The following is a 14,226-nucleotide window of genomic DNA, read 5'->3' as shown; positions in this document are numbered from 1 at the left end:
CTACCTTCTGCTGCAACTTACAACCGACCATATTTCCTCACTTGCTGCACGAACAGATTCATGTTGCTCTCACCTCGCCATCCACGACATCGTGGTACGCTGGAGGGGGATCGAACCCACTAGTCCCAGTCCGCCCGCTGCTCTCCCCGTCTCCACTCGAGCCCAAGCCGGGCGAAGGCCCGCTCTCCATCGGCTCGTATCCATACCCGAGTCCGGGGCTTTCATTCGTAAGAAGCGCCACTGCCTCGTTGATGTCATTCTTCGCCAGCCGGAGCGCTTTTCGTATCACGTCAGGATCCGGGAAACCCATGCAGAGGAGCGTGGTTATATGCTGCTCCTCTTCGGTCTCCATTTTTGGGGTGTCTCCGCTTCTCACACTAACAGTACAGCGGTGCTCGGCACAGCCCTGTAGCTGTGCACGCCGCCATGTTTACAGTCCGCCGCCGCAGCTAGCCTGCCTGTCACGATTTGCTTCTCCCAGAACAGCGCCGACACAGGTGGTTTGGTGAATTCTGCCACTCCGAGGATTGCAGGCTGGCCGCGGGAGCGCGCACACTGACAAAACTAGAGGATCCAGTCGTTTTAACGTTTTAACTGGTAGCAGTGCGGCTTTGGAAGATTATTTACAACAGCAGGAGACGGAATTAATAATCAATCCTTGATACGTCAACTATTACTTTAGCAAACGACAGCATTAACGTTAAAAAAAGGTAAGGGTCAAACAGAACATGACAGCCGGCAGCACCTTTATAAAAATAATAATAATTATTATTATTACTATCATTAATATTATTAATATTACTATTAATATTGCATGGTAATACAGTTTGCATATTGGCTGGAAAATCAAAAATAATAATAGCAAGAAAAAAATACCATGATATTATCACTACCACTAATAGTAATAATAATAAGAAGAAGAACAAGAATTTTAACAAATATAAAGCAAATAGCAGCTTTATAAAAAAATTTACATTACAATATCTTATAAAACTGCACAATGCAATACATGCATAAAACAGTAACAGAGTAAAACACAATGGGGGAGAAGTACAGCTGCATAAAATATGATAAATGACAATTAGGTTATACGTGAAGTTGCAATTTTTTTTTAAATCAAAATATGAGAGAACAGGCTGCCATGTGGGGTAAAACTTGTCTGATGACACCCGAGGTAGAAGAAGAAGAACACGGTTAAACACAAAATTATTCATACCCCTGAAGGATTTACATCTATGTTTTAATATATGTTTTAGTTCACCCAACATTTTTCTTGTGACTGGAAGTAATATTTACGTTTTTGAGCGGCTCAGCCAGAGACCCGACTTGAATCTGCTAGAGGATCTGTGGAGCGAGCTAAAGATTAGGGTGATGGCAGGGATGGCTTCCAACCCCAGAGAACCGGTGTTTATCACCAAAGAAAAATCTGACAAAGCCTGGAAACAAAAGCCTTTCAGAAATGATAAGAAGGGTTTGAGTTTTGTAATGCCGACAGAAAGTGTCTTATTATTGAGTGATATAAATTATTTTCGATATGCCATTATTTAATAAAATGTCAGTAAAACCAGATAATTCTTTTTTTCAAAACAAATACTCCTTTTTTGTTTTATTATCTTTAGAGAGACCCCACTCATGCTCAATCAGAAGCAAATTCCTTAAATGAATTAAAAATAATGTAGCTACAACCTAAATTTGCCATATCAATAATTTAATTTTAGCGACAGGACAAGACATTAATTTTCTTTGAGCAAACTCCAGAAAGCTGAGGGGTATCGCACAAGTGACATTATTTTTTACATTTAGGGTATTTTTTTTTTATCCATTTCGTTTGTTTTTAATTTTGTTTACACTAAATAATTTTTAACCAATACCCTTGACACAAAAAAGAGAAAAGGTTGTGAAACCCGGAGAATTTGTCCCTTTTATGTTTGGTCATACTTGTGCATCCGATTCAAACGTGTATTAAAGTTTTAAAACCATACAAAACGTCTACAGAAATCCCTTTTAATGCAATAACAGGGCAGTGATTTTACATTTTTTTAAAAAGGGCGTGGCATTGCGAGTGAGTGGGCGCGGTCTGGGGGCGTCGGCCATGGTGACGCGAGAGCATCACGTGAACTTCCAGCTCACGTGACAGTGGACCACCAAAACAGGAACAAAATGGCTGCAACCGGGGATGAAGCCGCAGCTATGGATAGTATTTCCAGGGAACCAACAGCCGTTTCAGCGGGGTTAGTCACAGCTGCTAGCGGCGTACCTCAGGCTGAACGCTCGGACGATCCGCCGGAAACCCCGTCGAGTGCTCCAAAGAAACCTGGGACAAACAGTAGGTGGTGTTTTCTGTGCATTTCCTTAGCATCCAAATGGCAATACGGCACACAGTAAACACAATGTTTTTGCTTTTATGCATTGTGTAAAATTCCTATGTGGATTATTACTACAATAGACTGATGGTTTATTGCGTTGCAGATCCTCATGAGGAATAACTTAATGTTGCCCCAATTTTATTTTGTTTGACCAGGTGATGGGGGTGTGGAGACTGCAGAGGAAGCTGTGGAGCCCGCAGAGCCTGATATCGACGAGCTGTGTTCAGATATGTTTGAGAAGATGGCAATTTTCCTGCAAGGAGAGCTAACAGGTGTTTATGCCAGCCTTTTGTTGCAGGCTTTTCCTCAAGCTGTTATTGTGTACTTCAATTTAATTTTAAGCACGTCTAAAATGTATTTGACAACACTGAGCCCGATTCTGTTTAACCATTGCTTAGACACTACTTGAAACATTTTCGGTAATATTCCAAAACTTTACTCAGACGTTTTTATTGTCAGTGGTACCGAAAAATGATGCAGCACATCTAAAGCAGATCTCAAAAGTCTGCACATCCCTGTTGAAATGGCAGGTTTTGGTGATGTGAAAAATGAGACCATGATAAATCTAGTTTTGCACAATTATTGTGACATATATCCTGTTAAAATCAGCTGAAACACAAACATATCTCTTAGAGGAAACAGTACAGAAAAAACAATTGCAAAAGCCTGGTCTCATAAATCTTGACAACACTTTGCTGAAAAACGTTTGATTCAGTTGCATTGAGTCTATAATTAATCTGTTCTGCTCCTGGCATGAAGATATAACCTCCAGACCCAAAGCCAATTCCAAAACGCTAATTTGAGCACCTTTTTATAACATGGCACAGTGAAGACAGTCATCTATAATTAGAGAAACTGTGGGACAGCAGTGACTTCATTTATGCTGGTCGTTTTTCCAAAACTCATAAGTACAGCATTGAGTACAGTCACAATATATCGAATTGCAATCATTTTCTCATTATCTTAGTATCAGTGTGTGCAATGCTGCAATTGCTAGGGTCTGCTTGGATGCAACATGTTGAAGGTTATATTTTAAATCACGTGCATCAATGCACTAAATGCAAATCATATATTTGACTAGCTGGATGGACTTTCACTTCCCTTGAAGCACAAACTTGACATATATTTCAGTTAAGAAAATGCTTGAGCTCACAAAAAACTTTATCACATTTATTTGTTTGCCTAAGATCACCCGAGAAACTCCGTTTAAAATCCATATTAAATTTCCTGTTCATTTGGTCTAAGGTGCATTGCACCTAATAAGACAAAGAAAAAATTGACTTGAAAATCTTAGTGAAGTTGCTCTTGTAACTTACATAGCTTATTCATTTACTGGTGTGTCTCTGCATAAACTGGTTTATTTTTTTATCTCTTTCTAACTTCATACTTGCCTTTCTTTACAGTTGTTTCTTTTCTCCTATAAATAGTCTGGAAATGTTCCTTTCTTCGCAGCAACTTGCGAAGATTACCTGCTGTTAGAGAACATGAACAAGCTCACAAGTCTGAAATACATGGAAATGAAGGACATTAGTGTCAACATAAGCCGGAATCTGCAGGATCTCAACAATAAGTGTAAGACATTTAGTATAAAACAAAGAAAAAAACTTTCATGAAACACTTTATATGTTTTCTGCATTTCTGATGTCTTGGTGAAATTATTCTGAATTGAAGAGCTATTGGTTGTTTGCATGTTTGCTTCAGATGCGAGCCTACAGCCATACCTGGACCAGATTAATAAGATTGAGGAGCAAGTGTCAGCCCTCGAACAAGCTGCATACAAACTGGACGCATACTCCAAGAAACTGGGTGAGACATCCATACATGGAAGTAGAGAGGCATTATATATGTCTACTAAAATGTAATTATTGCTCAGAAATCATGGATTTTTACATTTTAAAAATCATTATCTGTAAGCCATAATCATCAACATTACAAGAAATACTTGAAATATTTCACAGTGTTTAATGAATCTAGATAATATGAATTTCACTTTTTGAAACTACTGACAAACGTTTTGAGGATATTAACATTTTTTGCGATGCATTTGTGGATGGCTAATATGTAGAGGACCTCCTCCGGGTGACCAAGCATTCAAACGTAACACAATAAAACACAAAAAGCCCAGACTCCATTTTGAATTTCTGTGATACATTTCTCTGTTTGTCAAAGTAGGGAAATAAGCATATGAGAGATTTCTGCAAAAGTTATGTTTTCACTGTTGGAAAATAACGGCTATATATCAAAAACAAACAAACAAATATATAACTACCTATTTTCTGATTGCACTGCATCACTCACGATTCATTCGGCAACGAGACAGTTTTTTACCATCAGTGATTAACAAAGGAAACAAAAGATCTCAGAGAAAACGTCTATCTATCTTCTAAACGTTGTTGTCCACTGCTGATGAATTATCAGCTGGTTTTCATGATTCAGGTTTCTCTTCAGTTTTCTCCTCTGATTTTATTCTTTCATCCTTCCACCTGACCTTCTCAAGGGTCTTGAACGGTATTGCCCTTCTCAGGTATCAATCCTGTAAACCTGCAACGGAGCTGGGGCTGAATGTGATTAAACGCATCTACAGACAACGTTGCAGGAAAGCTGAACGCAAACGGAAGAAAGATTAAATACCCGTGTCCCTGGAAATATTGAGAAACTGCCTGAAGGATTATCAGATAACTATAAGAGGCAAAATCTCAGCACCTCGTTAATATTATTGCCAATAACAGCAGCCCTCCCAGGGTTTTATTAAATACAATTAGCTCTGCCTTAAATCCATGCACTGCAGCTATGACTGATGTCACGACAGTTGCTTCTGAAAATATAAACTTTTTTTTTTTAGGTAAAGTGCTCTCTGCAAGGCCAGCCAGTAGAACAACAATGAATGCAGTAATTATGACCTGATGATCGGCCCAGCTCAATCTGCAGTTTGAGCTGCTTTTATTAGCAGATCCTTGCAAAATTGTGGGATCTTTAAAAACCTACTAACTCCCGTTTGGTCATACCAGACTGCTTAAATCAGTCTTTAATACAGTTGGGCCAACTCTTCTCTTTGTTATTAACACGGTGTCTTTCTTTAGGAGTCGTCCCTGCTGCTTTTAAACATGCAGTGGTCAGACCTTCTACTCAAAAAATTTATTTTGGACCCCTCTGTACTTTCACATTAGACCTGTATCTCACCTGCCCTTTCTTTCTAAAATCTTAGAAGAAAGTGGTCTTTTATCAACTGCAGTCCTTTTTAGAAGCTAATTTTATTTTTGAAAAGTTTCAGTCTGGTTTTAGATCTTGTCACAGCACTGAGACTGCACTTGTAAAACTCTGTGGATGCTGAATGTCCAATTGTCCCAGTGTTGCTTGACTTCACGGCCATTCAGTCCTTCTGTCACATCTAAGTCACAATGTTTGCAATCGAAGCATGGCACTAAAATAGTTTGCCTCATACTTCAAGCAGATCTTTCTCTGAATTTATCGGTGACCTGTCTTCTTCTACTGCCCCTCTTTCTTGTGGTGTCCCACAAGGCTCTATCCTTGGCCACCTTTCTTTTCTGTCTTTACATTCTCCCAGTGGGATCATCATTCAAACACAACCTGTCCTTTCACCGCTATGCAGATGACATACAAATATATCTGCCAGTAAATTTTAACAGTGATGAAGCTACTACTACCTCTTTGTTTGTCTGTATCTCAAATATTTAGCAGTGGCTGGCTCAAAATGTTTTACATATCATTAAGGACAAAGCTGAATGTATTGTGTTCAGGAGCAGTAGAGTAGCCAGCCTTGATTCTTCTTTCAGCTGTACCCCTACTGTGAGAAATCTTGGTGTGCTCCTTGATTTAAAATTTCAAACTTGACAAACAAATAAACAATGTGGTCAGTGTAAGCTTCCTTCACTAACGGCTCATCGCCAAAGACAACAGTTTTTAAATTTTAATGACCTAACTTTGGACTACTACAATTCCCTTTGTTTTGTTAGAAACCAGTCTTTGCATTCAGTATGAATGGGTGTCTGTGAATTTATTTAATCGTCTGTATTATTATTATTATTAATATAGAGACCGGACACCTTTTGTCTGTGGAAGGAACAATCCTGTTTGGTTTTTCTCTTTCTAGAAGCCAGATTCAAGAAACTGGAGAAGCGATGAGGAAAAGAGGTGGCAGACTGGAGGTTTCGGCCTTTTCACCTTTTTTTCTGCCCTTCCCTGTCCTCCACTCTCCTTACCAGTAAACTCAAGAGCTGCAGGGGGATGATGCGAACTGAACCTGAAGCAACAAACACTCAGAAAGACTTTGGAACCTAAATTGTATCATGGAGGAAGCAGCTTTATGCACATGCACACCACTGTTTGCTTTAAATTTGACTCCAGTATCACTGATTTCTGTTCAGGCAGCCAAGATGTGCAGTCTTTACCCACGTTTGTCTGTCCAGTTATTAGCCTCTCCTAAGTAATATGAGGAAGATGTTCCTATCTAGTCGTGAAGTGAATTATACAGATGTAGTTAATTTATTTGATGAAGCATGTTCAAAACGTTTTAATCATGTCCGAGACCTCTTTCAGGCATTTCTTTCACAACATCTCAGGCATTGATCTGAGTTTACTTGGCAGTAAATGTACACTTTTTTTAGGTAGTGTGAACTGAATGGCAAACAGCTTAAACCTGAGACTTTGTTGTAATGTTGAGTTTAAAGGTAAACTCCAGAGTTCATTTAAATTGGTAGCTCATAGGAGATTCTTTTTTAATTAAACAGGTTATTTTCCTCTAAAAACACACTAAAACCAAATTTCCTTTTGAATTAAACTTAATCACAGTATTCACAGCAGATGGCAGTATTGCACCTTGATTGGTCCTTTAAGGTTTTTGGATATCAAACTTGTATTCTGTTGCTGTGGAGAGTGAAGTGCTGTTAAATAAGGTGTTGAGTTACAGATTTTTCACAGAAAGGACGAGTAAGACCAACAGAGGGAAATGGATGGCAGAAAATTCAAAGGAAAGGATGGATTCTGTCTGAAAAATGTTTGTGTGTGTTGCCCTATGCTCCCTTTGTTTTTGTCTTTATGTCAGCTGGCCCACAGCAGAACACTGAGGTCCGTTTGCCAGGGGGTAACCGATTATCTAAACACGCTGGATCTTCTGAATTTATGCCGGTCTCTTTGCATTGCTCCATGCACAAAAAAATTTGTATTTGTGTGGACGGGCCTAATCTAAAACAGGTCTCTGTTATTAGTTCAGCTGAGATCCTGCCACAGAGGGAGCTCATTATTCATACTGTAACATTATTTACTATTGCTCCGTGATCCTTCCATTTCTCCCTTTCCCTGCTTTTTTTCCCCTTCCCCACGTCCCTAGGGTGTACACGTCAATCCTCTCCAATCCGCTCTGGACTTAGTGTTGGGAAATGGGCTTTGGGTTGTTTTCTGGAGGCTATATGTGTGTGCCAAGAGGCAGTTAAGCAAAGTAGAGAAGGTAACGTATTAATCAAAGCCAAGCCTCTCATGTTGAGTTTGTGTGGGTTTTGCATGTTCTGTGCTAAATAATTGGCTTGAAGATTGGGAGGGTGAAAGGAATTTGTGTAGTTTTATAGTTCACTTAAAGGCAGATTCCACCTATAGAGGAAAGACTCAGCAAAGGAGTTTACACTGCCTTGCAAAAGTACTGACCCCCATGTTGTCACAACTACAAACATATATTTTATTAAGATTTTAGGTAATTGACCAACACAAGTAGTGCATTTGTTTTTTTACAAATAAAAATCTGAAAGGTCTAGTCTGCATTTTTGTTCAGTCCCCACAAGTGAATACTTTGTTAAACCACCCTTTGTTCCAGTTACAACTGGAGACTGAAATCTTTGCCTATTCTTCATTGCAAAATACCTCAGGCTTACTCAGACTGGAAGGAAAACATCAGTGAATCACAATTTTTAAGTCTTACCATAGATTTACAAGTAGATTTGGGCATGAACTTTGATTAAGCCATTCTAAACCCTGCAAAAGCTTTGATCTAAACCATTCTAGCTATGGTTTTGTTGTATGTTTAGTGTCGACCTGGTTTTGGACCAGGATTGCCCTGTATTAAGCTCCATGTCTCTTCAACTTTGACCAGTTTCTTTGTCCCCTACAGAAGAAAGGAATCCACACACCATGATGCAGTTTCATCTTGGGGATTGTACATTCAGGGTGATTTGCAGTGTTAGTTGTTAACCACACATAGCATTTTGCATGCAGGCTAGAAAGCTTGATCTGACCAGAACACCTTCCATGTGTTTACTGTGTCCCAATACATGGGACTTACAGGGGTTGGACAATGAAACTGAAACACCTGTCATTTTAGTGTGGGAGGTTTCATGGCTAAATTGGACCAGCCTGGTAGCCAGACTTCATTGATTGCACATTGCACCAGTAAGAGCAGAGTGTGAAGGTTCAATTAGCAGGGTAAGAGCACAGTTTTGCTCAAAATATTAAAATGCCCACAACATTATGGGTGACATACCAGAGTTCAAAAGAGGACAAATTGTTGGTGCACGTCTTGCTGGGCACATCTGTGACCAAGACAGCAAGTCTTTGTGATGTATCAAGAGCCATGGTATCCAGGGTAATGTCAGCATACCACCAAGAAGGATGAACCACATCCAACAGGATTAACTGTGGACGCAAGAGGAAGCTGTCTGAAAGGGATGTTCGGGTGCTAACCCGGATTGTATCCAAAAAACATAAAACCACGGCTGCCCAAATCACGGCAGAATTAAATGTGCACCTCAACTCTCCTGTTTCCACCAGAACTGTCCGTCGGGAGCTCCACAGGGTCAATATACACGGCCGGGCTGCTATAGCCAAACCCTTGGTCACTCATGCCAATGCCAAACGTTGGTTTCAATGGTGCAAGGAGTGCAAATCTTGGGCTGTGGACAATGTGAAACATGTATTGTTCTCTGATGAGTCCACTTTTACTGTTTTCCCCACATCCGGGAGAGTTATGGTGTGGAGAAGCCCCAAAGAAGCGTACCACCCAGACTGTTGCATGAACAGAGTGAAGCATGGGGGTGGATCAGTGATGGTTTGGGCTGCCATATCATGGCATTCCTTTGGCTCAATACTTGTGCTAGATGGATGCGTCACTGCCAAGGACTACCGAACTATTCTTGAGGACCATGTGCATCCAGTGGTTCAAACGTATCCTGAAGGCGGTGCCGTGTATCAGGATGACAATGCACCAATACACACAGCAAGACTGGTGAAAGATTGGTTTGATGAACATGAAAGTGAAGTTGAACATCTCCCATGGCCTGCACAGTCACCAGATCTAAATATTATTCAGCCACTTTGGGGAATTTTGGAGGAGCGAGTCAGGAAACGTTTTCCTCCACCAGTATCACGTAGTGACCTGGCCACTATCCTGCAAGAAGAATGGCTTAAAATCCCTCTGACCACTGTGCAGGACTTGTATATGTTATTCCCAAGATGAATTGACGCTGTATTGGCCGCAAAAGGAGGCCCTACACCATACTAATAAATTATTGTGGTCTAAAACCAGGTGTTTCACTTTCATTGTCCAACCCCTGTATGTCTTTCTTTTAACAATGAGCCTTATGGCTGCTTCTCCTTGCTCAGTCAGTTTAGGTGTATGGCCATGCCTTGATATGTTTAGTTGTCAGTTTTCCTTTGTGACACTTGGTGCTTCCTGTAGGATTTGGCCAAGCTTTGGAAGGACGACTCGGACTTTAAGCTTCAGTTGGTGCCGTTTTTTTTTTTCCCAGCCAGTCGAAGTGCATTGTGCCGGAACTGGTTTGTATGGTAAAGAACATTTACAGCAACAAAAAAATATATCAAGCAATCAAACTAAAATTCATATCAACAAAATTCCAAGATGGCACTTGTCCCCTGACCACGGAGCACTGGCACACTTTGCCTCAGGAGGCTCAAACTGCACAATCTCTCACAAGGGAGCTTCTGTCCCAGGTTTTACACTGCAAGCTCATAGCAAAGCACAGCATAGGCAATGCATTAGCAATGGAACATCCCATATGGAGCTCATCTATATAAGGTTCTGGAGGCCTCCTGCCCTGCCCTAGAAAGAAACCTGAGGTAAGATGAAAACAGACCTAAATGGTAACCTTTCATTTCAGAAACAAAAAACTAAAGAGTCATCAGAATCATTGCGTTCCCAGCAGAGTAAAACATAAACAAAGAAACACAATTCTATTCCAGATGTAACCTAATAAAAATAGTTTTCTAGTCATTGGTTCTTTGTCTCTGTTGTATGCAAGTTATTTATCTGACGGCATGGGTCACCCCATGACACTTTCAGTATCGCAGTGTGACTGAACTTCAACATGCATCTTTTTCTTTTTGCCTTGCAGACTTTTTTTAGTCAAAACTAAAAGAAATGGGGGGATGGGATTTTGAAGAGTAACTTCACAGAGCTTTATCCCATTACAGACTGTAGCTTATCTTGAAATATTTTGGCAAACACTGGCTTTAGTTTCTAAGTTTCCACCCCCAGTCACTGTGTCTTCATTGTTGCTTTTCTCAAGATGGATACTTAATTCAGTGCACCACATACAGGATGGTACTTGCAAAGATCAAGATAATTCCTGTGTGAATAACTATTATTAATACTTTTTTCTATTAAACGTATAATCTATTGCCCTATAAAGTGCAGATGCTACCCTTAGAAACTGTGAAAGAACAATACTCAATGTGTAAAGATTTCATTTTGAAACATGTAAGTTAGTGTACTGTTACCCTCATGTCTGTGTAAGAGTGGCTTAAATGGGCATTGTGAGAAATATTCAGCCATCAAGTGGTTGGCTTAGCTTATCATAAAAGCTACACACAGGTGGAAACGATTAGACTGGCTCTGTCCAAAGTGAACTACATCTGATTATGTGCACTTCTAAAATGCACCAACGTTTGCTGTGTTCTTTAAGTCTCCATTGCACTGACAATTAAATCTGACAGGAAGACTTAGCATTGAGCTGAAGCAAGAAATGGCCCTTGCATAAGCCGTCCTAACAACCGATTTAGCATGACTGCGTGGAAGTTAGAATTAAAAATGGGTTTCGCATATTGTGATCACTGAAGAATTAGCTTTTGTGCTGTTTTTTTTTCCATAGTGACTTTAGAAGATAAATTCTGACTGCATTTAGTCTTTGAATAAGATGCTTTCAGCCACACTCTAAATTCTTTTCACTTACACTGCAATATCCTCGCCACATATTGCATGTCTGCTTTGTATTTCAGGGGTGTACGGCAATACACTGCTTTTAGTAAATAACAATAGCAAGTCAGACAGCAGTGACCCAATAAGATAATGCTGTGCAGCGAATACGACAGCATGTTCCCGTTCCTGCCAATATCGAGCAACTTCGCACAGTCATTTAAAAGATCTGAACCAATATCAACAAAAATGTTATGTTTACGTTTTTGTTCAGTATGTTATTTTCTATTAACTTTTACCAACTAAGAGTTATCTGAGCACTTGCGGGCACTCTTGGTTTGTATATAGAGCATTGAACTTTCACCCCCAGATGGTCCTGCAGTAATTTTTAATTATTTAAAAAAAAGAAGTTAGTAATTCAATAGTGTTTTACACCCTTCATCCCAATATGAACACACTGTACATAACAGGTGCTTCATAAGCACACATAGGTAATGCGTAAGATAGGACTTGATTTTTCACAAATCACATTTAATATTTTCAAGTTTAAATCTATGTAAAAACAGTTGTTAGATATGCCAACAGACACACCAAGATAAGAAACAGCAGCTTAACATTAGAACATGCATTCCTTTCATTTCATAGAGGTGAGGATTTCCTTTAAATCATCATACATGAAATCTATCAGTCTACTCATCAGTACACAGAAAAGGGTGGGACAATACATTTTATGTGGCTTGATGTTTGTGGAATGTATTCCCTGTATATCAGGAATATAGAAATAATACAAAATTTTAAATAAAAAAAATCAATTTTAAACGTGGCTGTAATTGTACATATTTAAGGGGTAATTTAAAGGCTAATATCTTTCCTGCCGTAAATAATCCTCCCATTGTCTTCATTAATTATTAATCCATATTTGTTTGTCCTAGAGGCTGAAGCTAACAGCTATTTTGAAAGGGACTAAGACCAAATAAGACTTCTGTCATGGAGTTTAAATGAAAATTCAACATGGAAGACTCACCACCCCATCTCGTCCAATCACTCCTCACTGGCTGCTCCAATCAACGGCAGGTCCGCACTCCTCCTCGGCCAATCATTTCCCAGGGCATCACTTTTAAAGACCCTCTGCATGGAAGACACTGCTCTTCTGCTGTGCTTCGACCCTCCTCCACCCCTCCTCCACCATAGACTCCCAACTCCTTCCATACCAAGGCCTACACCACCACCAGGATCGGATCCCGGAGGGGAACGACGTTCCTGATCATAATCATAAGATGTTTATTCAAACTCATTTCATCCTCAGGGGTCCGAGCGCCAAGAAAATAATCTTTCCTTAATAAACTCTTTAACCGTCTTCTTGTTATTTCTCCTTTATGTGAGTCTTTCCAGGTTGAAATCTCCAAACAACTCCAATATCAAAAACATCATAGTGATTTTTGACAAATGCTGTATATGAACCTTTAAAGCAAAGTCAACACAAGGTTTACCACCAATGACCTTCCTGTGTGAAACAAATGCTGAAAACAGATCCTGTCATATGTTTTCAAATGGACTTACTTTTCCAAAAGGTAGTTACTCTTACCAGTTAAGCTTTTCCTTTTACACCTTTCACGCAGGAAGATCACTGACAGTACACAACCTCCATGTCCTGTGTAAAAAATCCCCTGCTTCTTTTTAAATAAGCCTGCAAAACAAACATGTCAAATGTTTAAAGGTTCATAAAATGCTGTTTGCATTAACTGCTATGACATTTTTAAGACGGGGGTTGTTTCTCCTACTGTGTGGTGTTTTAAGAGGGATCTAGTCTGCTCGGAAGGACGTCAGGACCGCTCTCCCATCACCACCACACACTGTAGGACCAAACCTGTTATATCTATGATTTTTTATCATAATGTGTGGGGTCTCTCAGGTTTTGAAAATTATTTGACAATTTGAAAATCCTGCCGTGTGAACCAGGCTGAAGATTTTGACAACTTTGAAAATTAAACAGAAGACACTCAGAGGAACGAATCTAATTTAGTTATTTTTGAACAGTTTGACATCAGTTTGTTTCAGCCCAATAGATGTCAGAACATTCCCAGCAATATGACTGGGAAAAGTATCAAACACATGCCCGTCATCAACTAAAGCACTGGAGCTGATTTCTTCAAAACTCTCAAGTGGAGACCGAGCCAGCTAACAATAACAGGGCAGGATGCCACACCACAGAGTTGTGTAACTGACGAGCAAGCACAAATGTGTTTTTCCTTTTTTTTTATTCATGAATGAGAACAAGCAAGGACACTCGAGTGATATTCAAATCACATTTGTTCTTTGTTTTCCTGTCTTGTTCAGAGAGACCATTTATAACTGGCCAACGTCAACAACCTCAGCAATGTTTTTTTTATTCTTTTATCTTCCGCTTACTTTCACACACAGATTGGAATGAGATAAACAGTCCTCCATAACCTCGCTTTATGACAGTTAAATGTCCCTGTAAAGCAGCGACACTACAAAGCCAGCCAAACCGCTTAAACTAAATGACAGGGGGGGCGGGGGGCTTGTTCGTGTTTACATCCGTTTCAAAGAAGCCAACAGATTTGGTTGGTATTTGGATGCAAATATAAGCCACATGTGAGATCTGAGGGACTGCGTCAAACTTCAGACACCTTCAACAAGAAGAGACTAGAACTCCACATGAGGTCAACTTTTGGTATGTCACCC

General features: G+C 39.8%; 2 protein-coding genes across 2 annotated transcripts in view; one reads left to right on the top strand and one right to left on the bottom strand.

The window, feature by feature from the left end:
- The window catches only part of usp24 (ubiquitin specific peptidase 24), a 49,071-nt gene extending 48,606 nt beyond the window's left edge, over positions 1 to 465 (bottom strand). Inside the window, exon 1 of the mRNA XM_047373878.1 lies at positions 74 to 465. Coding sequence (XP_047229834.1) covers positions 74 to 352 — 279 coding nt within the window. The 5' untranslated portion in view covers positions 353 to 465. The remainder of the gene's footprint in view (positions 1 to 73) is intronic.
- Positions 466 to 2,120: 1,655 nt separating this feature from the next.
- Positions 2,121 to 8,128, top strand: bloc1s2 (biogenesis of lysosomal organelles complex-1, subunit 2). The gene is made up of 5 exons (XM_047373877.1): positions 2,121 to 2,326; positions 2,522 to 2,638; positions 3,819 to 3,938; positions 4,068 to 4,172; positions 6,478 to 8,128. The coding sequence occupies exons 1-5, from the start codon at positions 2,161 to 2,163 to the stop codon at positions 6,507 to 6,509; spliced, it is 540 nt and encodes a 179-aa protein (XP_047229833.1). The 5' UTR covers positions 2,121 to 2,160; the 3' UTR covers positions 6,510 to 8,128.
- Positions 8,129 to 14,226: the final 6,098 nt, after the last annotated feature.

The sequence above is a fragment of the Girardinichthys multiradiatus genome, chromosome 9 (genome assembly GCF_021462225.1).
Source record: "Girardinichthys multiradiatus isolate DD_20200921_A chromosome 9, DD_fGirMul_XY1, whole genome shotgun sequence".
Lineage (NCBI taxonomy): Eukaryota > Metazoa > Chordata > Actinopteri > Cyprinodontiformes > Goodeidae > Girardinichthys > Girardinichthys multiradiatus.
This window is presented reverse-complemented; position numbering and strand designations above follow the sequence as displayed.

What these genes read in the sequence shown, in the direction of transcription:
- bloc1s2 (XM_047373877.1), top strand. Translation starts at nt 2,161, where the DNA reads ATGGCTGCAACCGGGGATGAAGCCGCAGCTATGGATAGTATTTCCAGG. An exon ending in CCTGCAAGGAGAGCTAACAG is followed by an intron (nt 2,639 to 3,818) that starts GTGTTTATGCCA and finishes CTTTCTTCGCAG; the next exon opens with CAACTTGCGAAGATTACCTG. An exon ending in GCAGGATCTCAACAATAAGT is followed by an intron (nt 3,939 to 4,067) that starts GTAAGACATTTA and finishes TGTTTGCTTCAG; the next exon opens with ATGCGAGCCTACAGCCATAC.